The sequence below is a fragment of the Episyrphus balteatus genome, chromosome 1 (genome assembly GCF_945859705.1).
Source record: "Episyrphus balteatus chromosome 1, idEpiBalt1.1, whole genome shotgun sequence".
NCBI classification, from domain to species: Eukaryota; Metazoa; Arthropoda; class Insecta; order Diptera; family Syrphidae; genus Episyrphus; species Episyrphus balteatus.
The window spans coordinates 120,630,602-120,649,737 of record NC_079134.1 but is presented as its reverse complement, the minus strand read 5'-3'; the positions used below and the strand labels follow the sequence as shown (position 1 = coordinate 120,649,737).

The window sequence follows — 19,136 nt, the reverse complement described above, 5'->3', positions numbered from 1 at the left end:
TATTAACATGTTATGCAAAACTTGACAACTAGATAAAACTAGGGTTTTAAGTTTGAATAAAATGAAAAGCTTTATGTAACTTTAAGAATAGAGTTGAAGGTTTATTACAAAAAAATAGTAACTAAGGTACGTTCCTGGTTCCTGTCATAAGAGAAGGAAACGTGGTCTTCCTTTGAAATAGATCAAAGAGTCAAGTCACCCATCACAAGGGCTGAATGATACTTGCTTTAACTAACACATCAATTTCTGTAACGATCAAATTTGCCTAAACAACTCTTGAGTGAAACTCACTTAAATAGAAAAATTGCACAAAAACCTTAATAGAAGCTAGAAGATCTTTTCTTTTAACGCAAGACAGAAGTAGACCATTAATTTCATCAGCATATATTATCTTAACAACTTATGCAAAGATATTTAATAACAATTCAATTGAAAACAGATTTAGTCATAATATAAATAATAAAGAGTTGCATTGGCAAAAAAGTCTGGTGTATCATACGCATACTTAATGTATCCATCTTTTTCGGCATCCCATAAAAATGTCACAACCGATTTAAAACCTTGCATGCACTTTTCGCCAATAGTAACAACACAAATAAGACGATATCTGTAGATGAATTTAATTTTTATAAAAAAAAAACATAATGGATATTTTTTTACGCACTAACCTATCGTAGTTTTTTTCTTTCACACGAGTTTTGATTTCCTCACTTATGTGCTGACACAAATCCTGGGCTTGCTTTGAACTATAAATGAAATCCTCAAAGGCTTTGTCCATAACAGCTTTCATAATATTCTCACACTGTTCCCGATTCAAAGGGTTATGAGCTTCAAGTCTGTATGTTGGCATATACCGTGGTACTGCTGGCTAAAGGAGAACTGTTTTGTTAATATCTAAACTTTTTTTTATTGAACAATTTTAATTTTACCTTTGGTGTTCCACCACCAAGAAACAGGCTCATTCTATGAGAAGTGGATCGTGAGGATCTGCCATTCTAGAAATATAAAAGACAAATAAAATATCTTGCGATAGCTGAAAAACCAATAAGCCCAGTTCTCCAAACCGAAGAAAGACACTCACTCGTCAAATATGAACCCTAATATCTAACCACCAGTCAAATCGCAATATAAATATCAAATAAAAATAGATTTTCTAAGCATTATTTACCTTGTCTTTTTTCCGACCCAGGTATATTTTCATCAAACCTGACCAACTTCCTGCCATGTTGAGGTAATAAGGTCTCAATGCTAAAGAGAATTTCTTTTTTGAAATATGATTGTTAAATCGATAGTCACATAGCAGTGCCAGGTCTAAGTAAGGTATATCCTTCTTACTCCTTACTAGCTATTGTATAGGATTTTTTTTTTTTGATTTCGTGACATTCTATCGAAAATGTTTACCTCACAATGATCTAAATGGCTGTCAATTATTCCCAATTGAATAACAATAAACTCGTGTCTCATATGAAATCGAATTTCATAACCGTATATCTATCTACTTGAGAGATAGGAAAAATGTAGAAAGGATACAACAATCAAAAGAATTTGATACAGCAACAAGTTCTCGCCTGTTGGTACTAAAAACTGATTCGAATTGTGTAGTTACCATACCGATATGAGTGTTTTACGAGTGCGTGATATTTGGTCATAGAAAACTTTATATCTACATCACTCTTCAAAAAACATGCTTTTTGAAAACATTTTCTTGAGATTCGCTTAGTTTTTATGCGTACAATATACATAGCAACAACAAATAATTATGTGTGAAAAGGTGTGAGATAAGTCGAAGAGAAAGTTCTTTAACTTCAAGATATACGCATTAACAGTGTCATAAAATTTCTAACATATTTCTCTATTGTTGTTTCGATAACCTTATACATAAATAAATGACTGTTTTAGATGTGAAATAAATTATTTGATATACATAGGTATAGGTAGCTTTTTCCCTCATTTTAGAAGAACAACTGGATTTTTAAAACTGTTTTATAAGGTGCGTTTTCGTTTAAATCATATAAGGGTTCGGTGAAAACAAAACAAAGTCAAGGCTTAGCAACGTAATATTAGACACAACTTCACAGCTTGACATGAACCTATCGTCTATTAAAACGAAAACCTTAAGTTCAAAACATTTATAGGTCAGTCTTTTAAGATTAAAGAATTAAATATCATGATTACTCATCAAATGATAAGAAAATATGTATTTTTTATTCGATAATCTAGACAGTTTGACGTTTTCATGCCAACCATTCAATAAAAAGATTAAAATTGTCTTCAAAATCATGCATGATTAGGAAATTTTATCAAATTTTGGTAGGTCAAAGATCTTTCTATGAGCAACAGACTTATTACAAATTGAAAAATAATGAATACTCACCTCTTTTGTACCATAATCTCCTGCCATGTTTTAATCCTTTGATAGATATTTTTAGCAATCAATTAATGTTTATAAAAAACATACAAAAATATTTCGCTATGTCAACTTTTTTTTCTACCTACTGATAAAATAAAAAAAATATAAAAATTAATTATGAGTTATTCAAAACCTGTGACATACTGCTGATATTGGTAATAGGGTATAGTTACTATTTTGTATCTCCTGTTTCGGGGAGTACCGCCGTAAAATCAAGTCGTATGGGGAACTTTACCCTAATATCCATCACCACTATATTTGTATCGATACCATTGTTTCACGGGAATTATACGTAAATAAAAATTAATATTTCAAGGAGAACGGTATTGTTCACTGACGAACCAAGTTGTCTAGCAACTTTGACATAGGCCATCATTTAACTCGGGCCGTTTTCGATCTCCCTCAAAGATACAGGAAATTTCAAACATTTATAGCAATTACATAATCAAGTAGAAAAAACATTTGTATTTAATTCGCATTATATGAGCCTCTAATATATAACTCATGAGGTTTGAAACTATAGTGCATAACAATTAACTTAATATTATTGAAAAAATTACGCATACGCCCTAGTGTACCGTCATCTTATCCCTGAAAAAAAAAAAAAACAAATGTGTAAAATGCAAAACGAAAGCATAAATAGTGGCAAAAATTATTAAAATAGTTTAAGCAATCTAGTTCTAAGAGCATTGTTATCCTAACTTTAGCTGAGAATTTCTTTTATCTAAAAAATGTCGGATTCCATCTTTAAAATATGACCAAATACTAGGCAACCTTATTCTAATGCTTAAAATCTGGGGTCGAATCACGGCACACGATAACGATCATACGTTAACGTTTTGACTATTGCCGTCTCTATTTAATCAGTAGAAAAAGGTAGGGACAGATAGCGTTCATACGTTAACGAACGTATGCCTAATTTTTCAGCAAAAAAATATATGAAATTTTATAAAATAGTCATCAACTTTTAGGTTAGATCTTCTACCTACTCGAAAACCCACCTAACAGCGAAGGGCTCCGCGAAATTAGGCCCCAAAAGAAAAAATGAAAAAAGGCCCCAAATTGGGGTATTTTTTCATAATGAAAATATGCCCCAGTGAAACAAAGCCCCATCGAAATAAAAAAATGCCCCAAAAATAAATAAAATAAAGCCCCAAACTTGTTTTGAACTTTTTTAGAAAAATGAAATAGGACCCCAATTTTTCTTCTTTATAATTAATTTATTTTTGGCAATGAAATATCACCCCAAACCAACAGAACCATCTTTATGGACGAAACTTTTAATATTGTTCCTCAAGGATGTTTCAAACTGTTGTTGTGTTTTTTATAGAAATAGCGCGATTTCTTGTAGCTATTCTGTTTGTCCCTGATGGTTTACTACACGGTCTTAACATGGAAAGGCATTAGTTTGCAGCACGATCTTAACATTGAAAAGCATTATTAAATAACAGAATAGCTGAAAAAATCGCGCGATTTTTCAGCTATTCTGTTATTATTTACTAATGCTTTTCAATGTAAAGATATTGCTGCAAACCAACAGGGAGTCCACAATATGCGGTACTTTACCAATTCTGGGTCCTTGATAAGCGGAATTTTACAACAGTTTTTTTGAAAAATAATTTAGTATAGCATTTTTAAATTATGAAAAATGAAATAAAACCCCAAATTGTTTTTAAAATAAAATGAAAGTAAGCCCCAAAATAAGTGTTGGGGTCTAATTTCATGGGGGCCTTATTTCGTAATGAAATTATGCCCCAAAAACAAAATGAAACAAGGCCCCAAAAAATGAAATAACACCCCAAAATTTGAGAAATTTGGGGCCTTTTTGCATTTTTTTTATTGGGGCCTTATTTCCTGAGGCCTAATTTCACAGAGCAAAAGCGAAGTAGCTTTTTTGAAGTTTTACTTCTTTTGCGATGCGGCGGCGGCGTTGTGGTGTGAAAATTTACTTTTTAAAAAGAAATGTAAAAGGGATTAGCAAATAATATCATCTAGTGCTCATAATTGTAAATCAGCTTTGTTTAGTAGGTTAATAACTAAGTTAATTTCTCTGAGTCAAAAGTATAAATTCATTCGCGTCTACATACATACACACTAGTGTGGTCCACGTTATAAGGCAAAAAAATAAACCATATAATTCATTACTTCCCCACCCATTATTTTGCTACAGATATCTATACTAACATATGCTGAAAGTTTTAGCTCTCAAAAGTAAAAGGAAGAGGGCGCTCATCAGCTTTGAAATATTAGACTTTGTTACCCTTAATATCTGATTATATCGTAATAGGACTTGGCTTGGGGTTGGATTTTGGCTTAAATATGATAAGCACGCATACTTCCGACAACCAAGTTAATGATTTTCATGTTTCTTTGGTTTTGAGTCATTCATATTTTACTGATTAAATCTGTTTTGTTTTAACTTTAAGCAAAAAATACTTACAGACGAATTTAAATGAACAAAAAAATCTGTGAAAACATCATTTAACTAGTGGTTTTTTATGAAAGAAAAAACATATCATGAAAAACTTTACCACGTCACAACTTAATTCACTTGAAAAATTAAAAAAAAGTTAATTACTAGGCGTGAGCACCTAGCTAGAACAGCATCTGAGTCAAAACTTTGAGTCTGTTGAGCGCCCACTTACACTTCACCTAAAAAGCTGACATTTCACGTGAGTGATACAAAACACGTATGCAACCAATTTTTGAGTGGGGAACAACGGAAATGTAAAAACCAAAAAATTGGACCACCCTAATACACACACTTTTTTTTTAATTAAAACGAGGTACCGCACATTTTGTATCGTAATTAAAAGATGGCACCCTGTAACTCTCAGCCCTATTCTGCTATTCGATTCAAGTGAATCGAAAGTTTCCCTTTCTTAATCATGTCAAATTGGCTTGAAAAAACTTCTAACTTTCGATTGCAAAGTGTTGTTCCCGTCTGTTTTAGAAATTCTAAAGAAATAAAAATCTCTAAATTTAATTTAAAGGTGGTTACCTTTTAAACGCTTCTTATTTTAGACTTTCACGTGAATCGAATAGCAGAATAGGGCTGTCTATCTTTTTAAGTATTTTTTTTTTTTTTTACCATTTGAGTAGTGTTGTAGAGTACTTGCCCATTTAAGTGTTTTTTTTTTTTTGGGAAAAATTGGTCGAAAGACAAAAATTGCAAGTTTCAGACGTTGCTTTTAATAACAAGGATTTTTAAATCTTTTCTGTAATCTCTAGGTTCGCAGTCGAGCCTTGCATCCACACTGCACCATTGCCACCCTTAATTACCAAGTTTGACTTCTCATTTGAGCTTTATGTTGTTTAATTACATTAATTTTACATTTAAATAATCTTTTTATAAAAACAGAGCTTAATTTTTCTTACCATCTATTACAAAATGGTTTGCAATTAAAATTATGACATTGTTTTTGCGCCACCCTATATTAAGTACTTAAAAAATAATTAGTGAAAAACTCATTTATACACGACGGATATTTTACCCTTTATGAAATGTTTAAATTTTATTATCAATTATAGTATTTGTTTAATGTTTTGTTTTTTTTCTTGTTTACTTCATTAAATTATTTTACTTGTATTTTATAATATAAGTTTTTAATTAAAAAGATGATATTAATTTATGAAGAATATATTTTAGCAAAATAGGCATGAGTTATTCGTTTCGTTTATTTCTTTATTTCAATAAATAAACCTTGATGAATCATCGCTCCTCGAGAATCACTGTTTCCTGGGGATACAGTCCTAAACTTTGCAATGTTGGATTAGTTTCAATTGCAGCCAAATCTCTTCTTGGCCAACCGGCAATAACTTTATGTTCTTCAACCAAAAAACCATTGGATGTAATGAAGTTCAGCAAATCCTTTTGAAGAAAAAAAAGTATAAATGTGAGTTTATGTTTCGGACGGAATTTTAATTTAAAAAAGACTACCTTCAGTGTGTTTTCAGTAAAGAACTTTCTCTCAAGAAACTCTCCTGTAGGCTTTCGGATACGAATTTTTGTGACATTTGATTCAGATTCAGTTGGTTCGGATGGAAGGGCTCTTTCGGCCTGAAAATTATTATTTTTTATTAATCAAATCTGATTGGTATAACAAACAAAAAAACATACTTCGAAACGGATTGACTCCTTTTTGGCATCTTGTTCGGCCTGCTCTGACTCCAAGCGCTGACGTTCTGCAGCAATAGCTGCTTCTTTTTGTCTTTTGGCTGCTTCTTTGGCCATGTCAGCCTGCAACGTCACTTGATAGGCTAGATCCTGTTCAGCTTTCACTTGATCTCTAGCGGCCCGTTCGTCTTCTTCCCGAATCTCTACTTGAATATGTTCTGAATACATTTCTACTGCTTCAATCAACCGAGAGAACAAATCGTCTAGCCCCACATTCCCTATTAAAATAAAAAAAAATATTTAAGTTTATTGAGGGTAATAGCCGAAAAATTCATAAAAAAAAGGACTTTTCGGTTACTAAGTAACCGTAAGTTCAATAAAAAATGCAATTTATATTTTATTTATTTGTATTGGTTTTGTTTTGTGATATGATTGTATTCATTTATTTTTTTGTTTTTGTAGTACCTATGTGTTTTTAAAATAAGCTGAATTTACGAGGCTGGAGAAAAAAATTTAAATTTTTGATTCCTATTTGAAAGGATTTTGTTTTCTATTTACTTAAGAAGCAATTTGTTTTTTTTTTTTTACACGTGAACGTTCCTTTGAACCTGTATGGAGAAAAAACATTTGAGAGTGAAGTATTTCACGTGCAAAATCTACGGGAATGTCTTTCACACGTCAATCTCCTCCTATATATTTTTTCTAATGCACTGTGGCGTATACGTACTATTTTTTTCATTGACTTCTTATTAAACTGTTAGAAAATTATGGTAACTGCAATCTGGCCATATGGCACATTATTTTAAAGTATTTTATAATGTTCAATGGAATTAGACCCGAAACGATCATTTTAAAAAAGTTTATAATTATTTTTATATTTTGAATTAGGGTGAATTGGGAATTGAGAAACGGCTTTGTTTTTATTTGTGTTTCATTTAAGTTTCTATTTTTTCCATTAAAAGAAGGTTCACTCATGGCAAAACTTTGGTTTTTTGTGTTCCAAATGCCACTGATTGTCCTCTTATTGAGGAGAAAAACAAACCTTAGCTAAAAACAGTCACAAGCTCAAACAAAAAACAGGTGAAGAAATGGTTTTAGCCTCTTCATCTGGAGACCAGTGATGCTATATAAGATTTACTAACCTACAAGAAGAAGATGACACTTTTAATCAGTCGTGTGCGCTGATGATGGCAGACAAGTTCTATCGAAACACGTCTCAAGGTAATTTCAGTTTAAATGTAAATTCATTTTGTGTTATATTGAAAAACAAAATGTAATCAATAAGGTTAAAAATAAATTTAAAATTGATTAAGATTAGAGCTCTTGATTTCGAACGGGTAGTACCCGTCCTCACAAATACCCGGGTACTCGGGTACCCGAGTTTTCGGGTATTACTCGAGTACCCGGGTACCCGGGTAGTTGGGGTACCCGGGTACCCGGTAGTTTCATGTATTATAATACCCGAGTACCCGGGTACCCGGGTACAATAAAGCCATTTGTTTGTTTTATTTGGAAGCGTTTGATTTAAGAGTATTAGGGCCATGGGATCTATGAAGGGTTGAAAATTTTTTTTCTTACCAAAAACCAAAAATGATTGGTATATTCTAAGCTACAATTTAAGACAGTAAACACTAACGAAGCGGATATTGCATCTTTTAATTTTTGCTAGTACACCAAGTTAAAACTCTTTTTGACGACAATTCTTCGCTTTGACTGGAGAACTGCTTTGAATTTAATTTTTGCTTCAATCTTATACCTATGGTGTGTTATTTACCGTTTAAAATGCTCAGTATCAACAATTTTCCTAACAAATACTTTTTTTTCATTTGATACCCGAGTACCCGGGTATTCGGGTAACTAAAGAACCGGGTACCCGGGTACTCGGGTACCCGAGTAATACCCGAAAACTCGGGTATCCGGGTACTCGGGCGAGTACTCGGGTATCCGGGTATCAAGAGCCTTAATTAAGATAATACAAAGTTAACGTTTTTTTAAATGCATATCAAAACATAAATCAATTATTTTGTCCAAACGAAGGAAAAAATTGTTAAAATCAGTTTTTTGACAGATCTAAATAAAAAATAAATTGATTTTTGAACTAAACGAAAACCCCATTAAGAAATTTGAATTCGACAAATAAAAACAATATTTCAAAAAAAAAATATTATTGAAATTTTTTTTTTAATCCAAAAGTTTAAAATTTAATATGGCTATGGCTACTTAATTGCTTCTGTGTAGAATTTTTGTGGAAATCGGTAGTCATTTATGAAAAGAGAGGAAGAAACCGGTTTTTTGACAAGTATCCTTAATAATAGCTGTGGGTGTTTTCATAAACGTCTGCCTAACTTAGGCCTGCGTTAGTCGTGTTCATAAAGTCAGATCTGCGATCGGACTAACTTAGTCCAACTGCAGTTCTGCTGACATAAACGTCTGTATGTCGTCAACATCGGGCAGATTGCGCAGCCAAAATTTTATTGCTGCAGAACTCAAGAAGAAATTTATTTGACTCTTGATTCGATTTTTTTTTTGTTAATAAATTTAAATATTGTTAAAAAAAATGAAAAGCAAACATATTAATTAGGGTGGTGCAAAAAATGTTTCTTTTTTCATTTTTCGAAAAATTTAAATTTAAATGACACAGAAAATTTCGAAATCGTGTTTTTTGAGATAATGAGTTTATATTAAATTTTTTTCGTATTAGGGTGGCTCTAAAAATGTTATCTTCTACAGTTGCTTGAAGAATTCCAAAAAAATCAACGTGGATATTGTTTTGACCAAATTATAGAAGAAAAAAAAAATTCCATTAGGGTGGTTCAAATTTTTTTTTTTTTAATTAATTACAAAAATTATTTTTCACTGCAGAGAAAGTTTGTAAAACATGGTTTATGAAATATAATGTAAAATTGGGGTAGGTATTTTCGAATTAGGGGGCTCAGAAAAATGGTATATTTAACATTTACGCTTAGAATTCAACCAAATTCAATTTAATTAATTCGGCACTAAAAATCTTTTTTTTCTTTTCAAACGCATAAAAAAACTTTCTTGAACACCCTAATTAAAAATATTTTTTCCATGGATAATTTGTTTTAAATGTGAACTACTCGGTGTTATTATTATTTTTTTTTTAGAAGAAAGTATTTTTTTTAGCCACCCTAATGTAACACGGTTTACAAATTTTTCGTGTTAATAAAAACAATATTTTCGGGAACTAAAAAAAAATATTTTTTTGCTCAAACAAAACTCATTCTGTGGTAATTTTTTTATATTTTTTTTTCTGACGTTTATGAACACTCAGTGACTGCTGAAAATTGTACCAACGCAGGCCTGCAAACATTCTGCAGAATTGGTGTGTTCATTAATGCAGCAAAGCAGAAAGACGATTGGACTGACGCAGATTTCCGACGTTTATGAAAACACCCTGTGTTTTATTATTATTCTCGTGATCCAGATCAGAGGCCGAATCACGGCACACGTTAGTTAACGTATGGTTGCTGTGTCCCAATTTTTTTCTACTGATTAAATAGAGACAGCAATAGTCAAAACGTTAACGTTTGATCGTAATCGTGTACGTGATTCGACCCCAGATCATTGTTTTTAGTTGCTTTAAAACAAAAGCAGAATCTATCCTTGTTATTGTAACACTAACAAATACAATGATCTGATTTGGATCACGGGAATAATAAAACACAGCTAATATGCGATAAAAACCAACTTTTAAAAAACTCTTTTCTTGAGACCTAGTAAGAGGGCATAATATACTTCTTCTAGGATTATTGAAACTGGAATAACTATCTATCATACATACATATAACGTGCTTAGGATATTTATAATAATAATATTCAATTTTTTCCAATCCTCGTTGTTTGAAAAATTTGCTTGTTTAAAATATTGAGTTTATATTATGTCAGTTGTTGTTCTTATATTTTTAAAGCAAAAATGCAGACTGAACTAGAGTCATCTGATGAACAGGTAGGGAGATTTTTCTTGACTAAATTCCAAAAAAATTGCTTCGAAACTTAATGATTCAAAACTTTTTAGTCTCTAATGTTTCTGAACCTGCCCAATATTCTCATAAAATGACAAATATTCCTCTCTTTCTCTACCAAAACGTTTAAACTTACCATGAATCACAGATAAGACTTCGCATGTACTGCGGCCAGACAATCGACTCTTTCCAATTATCAATATTGCTGGTAATTTATCTAATGGGATATTTCGAACAGTCATCGAAGCTGTATTTCCTACGCATGCTGATACTGAAGATAATAATCTAAAATAGAGAAACTTGTTAATATTATCTTCCTTCAAATGTAAGCGTTAGTTATTTACAAATTTTTATTGCTATCAAATGTTAGATCCCATCCATAGAGGATAAAGTTCTGAATAAGCGTTTGAATAACGCTGTCATGCTTCATTAGGTGATCACAAAAGACATTAGTAAGTATACTTTCGCCGTGATGTAGATAAATTGCCAGAAGTTTTCTCTGTTCAAAAGGAAAATTAGATCAAAATCGATGGGTATTTTTTTTTTTATGAAAACACGACTTACATCTTTGGCCGGTTTGTGGCAGGCTTCTTTAAGAGCATCTTCTAAGCTTCCGCGGAAAAATACTGGATGTGGTTCTCCAAATCTTTGAATATAATTATCAACAAACTGTGCAGAGCCGCGAGCTTCGTCATCTGTGTGATTTGGAACTGAAATAGAAAATAGCTTTAATTTTGATCGTTATTATAAAAATAATTATTTAAAATACTTAAGTGACGAGATTGTGGTTGAACTGGCGGTGAGTCAGTAAAGAATTCTTCGCAAGCATTGAAATCAGAAGCATCTTCGAATTCATCAGCCGAACTGTCGCTGTCTACAACAACTGTACTACTAAAATAAAACGTTATTATTAGCCAAGATTAAAATTTAAAAAATAACTAGAACGCAAATACTAACTTATTTGCTTTGTTAGATTTGGAGTTATTCTTTCCTTTGTCAGCGTTAGAATGAAGGATTAGGTTATGAGAGAGCTCAATGCCTGATTGCTGTGAAAAGAGGATACGCAGGAATTTGTAAAGAAATAAAATTAATTTAAATTTTGAGCTTACAGCTAAGGTGGTGCCGTTTTCTGATCCAACTGGCCAGCCAGTCCATTCCTGATGTCTCACCGGTATGTTAGTTATGTAATAAACGTCTGTTTTTACTTGCAGTATTGTTTGTTTACCAGAAATGTTTAATGCTATTTCTTTTCCCTCGGGCTGTTGTACTATATTCAGATTGAATATTTTTTCAAAACGTTTAATTATTTCGTCACTGTAAATAAAACAAAAAAAAAAACATAAATTAAATTTCTATCTTCATGTTTAGGAAAAGCTAATGCTAGCAATTTTTCTTTGTTTCCATGAATATGCAAAAAACTGGAATGCATTGTACTCTTTCTTCGAAAGGCTGCTTATACATGGTGCAGACAAATGTTTTTGTTATCGCTTTAAAGTGACCTACTAGCTAATGCCAGCTTTTGGGTTATATAATTTCCAATAAAACTTCTCAGACTTTAAGAATGGTATGATATATGTATATTTCAATCATAGTGAAATAGAAAACAAATAAATACCAAAATCCCAAAGAAATTCTATAACATGCCTCCAAAATCTTATGAATTCAAACATCAAACAACATGGTTTAAAGAATTTGTTAAGTGCAGAAGCCGTCAAAAAAAGCTATAGCCATGTTTCAAGTATTGTCTGTATTTTGAGTAAGACAGGTGGGTCATTCATGTTAGTTTCCGTAACTTCAATAATCACTATCGTTATTGCTTTCCGTAAAAAATGAAACCAAACGGATTAGTGGACGATAGTCAAATAATTATTGTTCTGAATTAATTTGTAAGGAAAATGAACTTTTTTGAGAATTTTATCAATTTTATAAAAACTTTTTGATTTAAAAATGCAGTTTTCTACAGTAAAAAAAAGTTTATTAATGACGAAAAAACAATTACAAAACATTATTGTTATCTCTACCACCGCTTTTGCTTTAAAAAATATTTTCTACTTGGTTAACTCCAACTGCAACTTTTATTTTACTTTTCTATTCATAAATCCAGCTTTTCCATTGCCAATTTTTATTGGAGTAAAGAAAAACAAACTTTTTTCCACTCTAAATTACAACTAAAAATCTTTTGTATTTTTTGTTTTCTGCAATTTGTCTTTTAATCTCAAGATTTAATTTGTAAAATCGAGATTTTGGTAATTATGTAAATTTTTTTCGGCTGGGTTTGTATCATTATAACTAGATATTAGAGCGTTTCTAAAAAAAATTGTATTATTTTTTCCTGGAACCAAGCTCAAAAGTTTCGTTGAGATGCAAAATAGGTCGCTGAAAATATAAGAACTTAATATTAAGTACGTCCGCATGGCACTTTCTTACTTCCCATACAAACACAGGAATTTTTTTTTACTTCTAATTTTTATAACTAATGAAGGATAAATTCCACTGCCATGCGAATCAAAGATTTTTGAAGAGAATTGATCGCTCTACAAAAAAATGCACAGTGATTTTTCATTTAATCAGCTCAGTTCGAGGTAAGTGGAACAAAGTTAAAGGGTCACATTTTTCATTTTCAAAATTATCTCATTTGAAATTTATATGGGTAAAAATCCATTTGCTCTTTTGTAAAAAAAAAGGGCAAACATTTAACTTACTCTATGAAGTTTTGTATGAAAATTTGTAAATGGCATTGCATTCTTTTCGTTTATTGCAACAACCAAGATGCACAGAAAGCTATTACTAAGGAATATCTTTTTACCAGATAGATAAACAAGAAGTCAAAGCTTGGTTGGTTTCTTGGAAAGCATCTGAAAGTTCTATTAGCCCTGATAACGCATGTTTTGGAAAACTAACAGGATTAATGTATTAGGTTTTATTTAAAGTTATAAAAAATTACAGTTTAATTAAGAGGAAACAAGTACACCAAATTTAATATGAAAAATCTTTGTTCACCCATTGAAATTGGAAGAGATTCCACCTCAAAAAACTCATTGGCCCCTATTACGGTTATCAAATATCAATTGATAGATAATCATATTGATAGACATTTTGGTATTACGGTCGTCAATTGATAATGTTTCTCTATTGTGAACATTGATCAAAATACAATTTGTTTTGATCTTTTATTTCAAATTAATTTTTTTCGTCGTTGTTGGCCTTGGTTTTTTAACTTGACGATTGCTATTCCAAACAAAATATAAGTAATTTGTTTAATTAAGTTTGTTTTATTTGTAAACCTGCGTTCTTCCTCTTGTGAGTAATTAAAATGTACCCATTTGGGACAAATGTGCATTTTAAGGACGCTTAAGACTTCTTTGACAATGACCGACACTGTTGGTTGTGCCTTGTGCCATACCAACGTTAAAATCATTTCCAACGCTAAGTTGAAAACCCCTTTGTCTACAAAATCGTAAGACAGTTGCTAGTTGAAGAACATTCGGTATGGATTGTTGTCTCTTCAATGGTAGAAGCCTGACTTCAATGTCCCTGATTAGTAAGAAACTAAAGACAACGATTAGCGGACAATGAGTTGAAATTAAAAAACCACTAAAATATCTTCTCGTAAGTCCAATGGATTTGAAGCATCTCGTATTTTTCTTCGTATAATGTCTTCTTCAAATCGAACTTCTTCGAAATTGCAAATGATGTAAAATTTGATACATACATATGTACATATGTAGCTAAAATTTTTGACATCCATAATACCGACTTTATCAAAAGAACTATTCACAATAGATCTCAAATTTATAGCAAGCACACAGTTTACCAAAAATTTTGATAGTCGATTCATTCATTTTGTTGATAAATATCAAATATCGTCTTGATATTTGACAACCGTAATAGGGCTAGGGTTGCCATGTGTCCGGGTTTTCCCGGACATGTACTCTTTTTTGGCTGTGTGGGGGACGTCCGGGATAGTTTCTATCAATTGTCCGGGATTGTACTCTTTTGAAGCCTGAGTTTTATTTAAATTTTATTATCTATTACAGTAGGTAGCTTATTGTAAGACTCAAGTAGCAAAATTTTAAACGTTTAAGAAAAATATAAGGCCGCGTTAGTAAGTTGCTAAGTCAAAAAGACCATTTCTTAACTTAAATAGTAACTTACTAAAAATTCTATTAGCATTTAACTAAGGGCCAATTTTTCAATAGTCAGTTAAACAGTCATTTAGAAAAACTAGAGAAAAAATCAATTTTTCAACAAGCAGATATAGCTTATTCCTTAGAATAAAACTATCTGCTTCTTTCAGAGACGAATAAAAATTATTCTAAGTCAGCTATTACATGAAGCCTCAAGAGGCGCGCCTCTTTTCAAACGTAATGAGTGCAAAAGAGAAAAAAGATGAAACAAAAAATTATCCGACCAGAGAGTCGTGGGTGGGAATTCTGAGACTCTTTTTTGACGTTTCTTTTTCCACTTTTCCCTTTTTTCAACATTCTCTTTCATTTCTTTATGCTTCTTGGTGCAATACAACAACAACAAATTTTAAATCAAAAGAGAAATGTCAAATTTGAGTCCTGGACTCAAGAGGCATCGTGTAATAGTACGCGCCTCACAGAATGATTATCAAAAGAAAATTAGAAAAAAGAGTCAAGCCTCTTGAGGCTTCATGTAATAGCTGACTAAGGAATAAACTCAACAAAAATATTGTGTCAGTTGTCAAAGCTGTTTTGAAAAAATTTTGAAAAAAATACAGTGGAACACAAGAAAACAAAAACAATCATGAATAAAAATGACGTTTTATTTTAAATATTTTTGAATTTGACAATTTTTTTTTTTGTTAAGCCTGAACTACATAGAAACACAAAGTGAAAAAAAGTTTCTTATTTTTCAAATAATTTAAATTTTTAAATGTCACATCAATGTTTTTGTTTTTTTGTACTTTTGTTTACTTTTTAAACTTTTTTTCACTTTGAAAAATTCAATGTTTTTATCCGATTGTTTATGAGCCTAATAACTTTATTCGTCGAACAGTTAACTGACCTTTTATCAGAAGATTGAAAAATTGGCTCTAAATCGTTTAACATTTTGAGCAATTGGATTTTAATGGAATTTTAAATTTTTTACTGTAACTACATTCCAACTTTTGTAATATTAGCTAAAATTTTTACTTTTATTTTTTTTTTTTTTTTGTGAAAAAAATAAGAAAAAAATGGGTTAAAGATGTGATTTTTAGTTAAATTTTGAAAAGATTGTTCCGCTTTTTTTTGTTTTTATAAAAATATATCTGGCAACCCTATAATAGGGGCCAATATAAAAATGACTTCTTATTAATTACGCAAGAGCGTAAGCCTATTCTACTTAGATTAGTTAATTGAATCATTATAAAAGCACTTAACTTTGTTAGGTTTTCTGAACGATCCTACTCAATTTTAATATTGTTAACAAGAGAAATGACTATCACTCTTGCAATAAAATTATAACAATACATTTTTATATTTTAATTCTCAACTTACCTCTCATCTTCCATATAATCCTCTTCCGTAAGATCAATTAGAATTAATTCATTCTCTGATGTTAAATCCAAATTGCACAGCTTTGTGGACGAAACTTGTGCATCTTGTAGCTTAGCTGGTGGCCAACCTCGTATAGCTTGACGGCATATTGGAACTTTTGTTGTATTGAAAATTCTCTCTTTCAAATGACCTACAAAATAATCCATTAACATAAAATAACATAAAAAAGTAAGAAGACCATACCAACAGTTGCAACCGACGGCAGTTTAATTGTATAAATTTGTTGATTAAAATGAATATTGAATGTCAGCGTTTGGACTTCCTTTTGCAACGAGTCTATATCCGTATCGTATGTGAGATCAATAAGTTTCGCTTCGGCTGATGTGGAAGCCACTAAAAAAGAATGAGAACAACGAATAAGAAAGAGTTCAAACCCAAACAAAAGAATTCTATGGACAGTAGAGTTTACCTGGCACAAAAGCACTCTCAGCACCACTGGAGTCCCACCTGTTGAAATTGGAAGGAGCACTCGAGAAATTGTTCATTGTTGTTGCTCTGCTCGAACTGAAGGACGCTTCTTCCATGGGACTTTCTTCCTGTGGCATAACGCGTTGAATTGCAGCCTACAACAACAACAAAAAACAACAACCAACAAACAATGGAAGAAGACACTCTACAAAAATGAAGAAAAAACTTTGACTAACCATTAGATCCCAGTTCGATTCTTCGAGATGGGAAAAGGCTTCTCCGATGTCGTCTATTCCCGTGATACTCTGCAAAATCGATGTAATTTTCATTTAAAAAGAAACCAAACAATGAATTATGAATTTTTTTGTTTTAAAGAATTCATGGAAATTTCTTCATTAGTCACTGAGAGAGGTAAAGAAGATGGAAATGTCAATTTCATGAAGACAGAGGAAAAAAGAGAGACATTTCCTAACCTCGGACTTTTTTACGCAGATAAATTTTAATAGAAATGTTTTGTTTTTCTCAAAGATAAAATTATTTGTACTTACTTGAAAATTAGCAAAAATTTCTTCTTTGTTTTCCGACATTTTTGTTTGTGTAATTTTAACTTTTTATATAAAGGTTTGTTGTTTTAATTAAGTTTTTTTTTTTTTTCTTTTATGTAAAAACAGTGCATACACAAAGTGAGTGACAGAGTTAAAATTCAATAAAAACACGACTGGGGTTATATTTTTTGTGTCGAGAAAATTTTGACGGCTGATTTTGAAAATGACATTGCCATGATAGAGAGAGATAGTTATTTATAGATTATAGAATATATTTTTCTCTTTTTATCTTATTGTGGAATGTAATTATGTGAATAAAAAAAAATATTAATGATTTTAGGGTGGAAACATAAGTGAGTGGAACCTGAGGGATATGTTCGCAGAGTTTTTAATATAGGGTTTTGTTTTAAGGCTTTGTTGACATCTTTGTTCCATTTTTAAGCAGGGTTAATTCGATTAAAGTCCAAAATGAAATTAATTCAAAATTGTTTCAATAAAATATCAGTAATGGTCAATTGTACAACATTGGAACAGTGGTTTAAAAATAAACTTTGTAAAGCTGGCCCTGACGAGTGCTATGCAGGTAACCCAACTAGCACAACAGCTTCTATAAATCGAGATCTCACATGTACTACTTTTTATACAGCTTGTATTGAGCTTGCTTCAGAATTTAATTGCTTATAGAAGTTCGAACTGGTTTAACAACTTCTATAAAGCTGTTTAAATACTGTTAAAGAAACTTAAACGAAAAAAGCTTGTTTTCGCAAAAGCCTGCGTAGTGAATTTATAGAAGCTTTACAGAAATTACCAAGTTTAGTAATTGTTTTTAGGTTTTGATATTGAATAATCGCTCGGACACTTTTTGGTTTTGACATTAAATAATTTAGCTCAGACATTTTGTTTTTGACATTTCTGCTATTTGAACTGATTAAGTTTTTGATTTCATTAATGAATATACTAGGATGGCCGAGTGGGTTGAGTGGCGGACTGCCACCAAGTAGGTACGAAGTTCGATTCCTTGGTGTGGTAAAAAAAATCATATACTTTTAAAATTATTATCAATAGATATACTTAAAACTAATGGAATAATATATATAATTTCAGGTCAAAAGATAAAATTCATGATTTAAAATAAAATAAAAACCAGTTAAAAAAGAATTCTTTTTTGTTTTTGTAGTTGTTTTTTTAATTTCGATAAGACATGTATTAAAGAGCTATACAAGCTCTTCCGAAGCTATCTGTCAAATCTCAAAGCTTCGGTAGAGCTTCGGTAAAGCTTCGTTTAAACTTCTTATAGAGGGTCAAACTTGTATAACGTTCTCCTTTTTCCATGCCCAACAACCTTACTTAAGTTTAAAAGAAGCTGAAATGTAGCTTTTGTAATACCTTAACCGAAGCTGAAATGTTAGTTGGGAAATCCTTTTTAAATTGCTGCTGATAAGTTGTGATAACTTTGATATCTTTCATCCAAATTTTTTTTTTCTTAAAGCCGAGTAGGTAGATCACGCTTAATTTTAGCTGATATTTTTTCTCCGTTTTTCTTGACTTATGTTTCATCCGCTATATTAGGGGCGGTTCCACCAAGAAAAAATCTCTGAGGGCTCAATGTCATTTTGAAAGAGAGCAAAATAATTTTGTGGGACAAGTTTCTCACATGACTCCAAATTTTTCAAATCCAACATTTCAACTGCAACTTTTCTTCATATATTCAATTGTGAAAAAAATTATTTAGGAATCTCCGAAAAAAAGTGAGCGCTCAGCTGAGATTTTTTTTGTCTCTTTTAAAAAACTTGCGATACAAAATGTATAGTTGGAAACGAATGTGTTATTTTTTACCTGAATCGCTGCACATAACATAACACGGCTGAAATTCTTAAATTTTAGCTCGGCTAAATTTTTGAGATCATTTTGTATAGGAGCAAAAACTCAGCTCGATCTGCGTAGGTACTAGGCTTGAATGATCGTGTGAGACATCAAAAGAAAGGTGCCTTTAAGCTTAATTCATAAAAGAAACCCAAAAGTTTTTTTTGAAATCTGCCTGCTGAGTTATATTAAATTCATATTATTAGCCCTGTCCCATTGGAGGTGGTAGTTTACTAGTGAGTA

The 19,136-nt window shown here is 31.4% G+C and overlaps 2 protein-coding genes across 3 annotated transcripts; both read right to left on the bottom strand.

Annotated features, from left to right (window-relative positions):
- Window positions 1–375: 375 nt before the first annotated feature.
- LOC129906288 (dynein light chain Tctex-type 4) lies at window positions 376–2,511 on the bottom strand. The gene is made up of 4 exons (XM_055981981.1): window positions 2,375–2,511; window positions 930–995; window positions 669–868; window positions 376–607 (listed from the first exon to the last, which is right to left on the bottom strand). Exons 1-4 carry the CDS (start codon window positions 2,399–2,401, stop codon window positions 442–444), a joined length of 459 nt encoding a protein of 152 aa, XP_055837956.1. The 5' UTR covers window positions 2,402–2,511; the 3' UTR covers window positions 376–441.
- Window positions 2,512–6,034: 3,523 nt separating this feature from the next.
- On the bottom strand, window positions 6,035–17,222 carry LOC129905729 (FAS-associated factor 1). 2 transcript variants are annotated; one of them, XM_055981281.1, is made up of 14 exons: window positions 17,034–17,222; window positions 16,722–16,790; window positions 16,487–16,640; window positions 16,261–16,410; window positions 16,018–16,207; window positions 11,623–11,827; window positions 11,471–11,559; window positions 11,283–11,401; window positions 11,078–11,223; window positions 10,858–11,012; window positions 10,650–10,798; window positions 6,531–6,805; window positions 6,351–6,470; window positions 6,035–6,281 (listed from the first exon to the last, which is right to left on the bottom strand). In XM_055981281.1, exons 1-14 carry the CDS (start codon window positions 17,070–17,072, stop codon window positions 6,123–6,125), a joined length of 2,019 nt encoding a protein of 672 aa, XP_055837256.1. In that variant the 5' UTR covers window positions 17,073–17,222; the 3' UTR covers window positions 6,035–6,122. The 2 variants fall into 2 exon arrangements, with proteins under 2 accessions (XP_055837256.1, XP_055837255.1); XM_055981280.1 differs by having other exon boundaries at window positions 11,283–11,404; window positions 17,034–17,221.
- Window positions 17,223–19,136: the final 1,914 nt, after the last annotated feature.

Coding starts and splice junctions, on each gene's coding strand:
- LOC129906288 (XM_055981981.1), bottom strand. CDS start 2,401: ATGGCAGGAGATTATGGTACAAAAGAG. Junction 869..929: donor TTGGTGGTGGAACACCAAAG/GTAAAATTAAAA, acceptor GTTCTCCTTTAG/CCAGCAGTACCACGGTATAT. Junction 608..668: donor AAAGAAAAAAACTACGATAG/GTTAGTGCGTAA, acceptor ATTCATCTACAG/ATATCGTCTTATTTGTGTTG.
- LOC129905729 (XM_055981280.1), bottom strand. CDS start 17,072: ATGTCGGAAAACAAAGAAGAAATTTTTGCTAATTTTCAA. Junction 11,224..11,282: donor ACCACAATCTCGTCACTTAA/GTATTTTAAATA, acceptor TTTCTATTTCAG/TTCCAAATCACACAGATGAC. Junction 6,471..6,530: donor AGGAGTCAATCCGTTTCGAA/GTATGTTTTTTT, acceptor AATAATTTTCAG/GCCGAAAGAGCCCTTCCATC.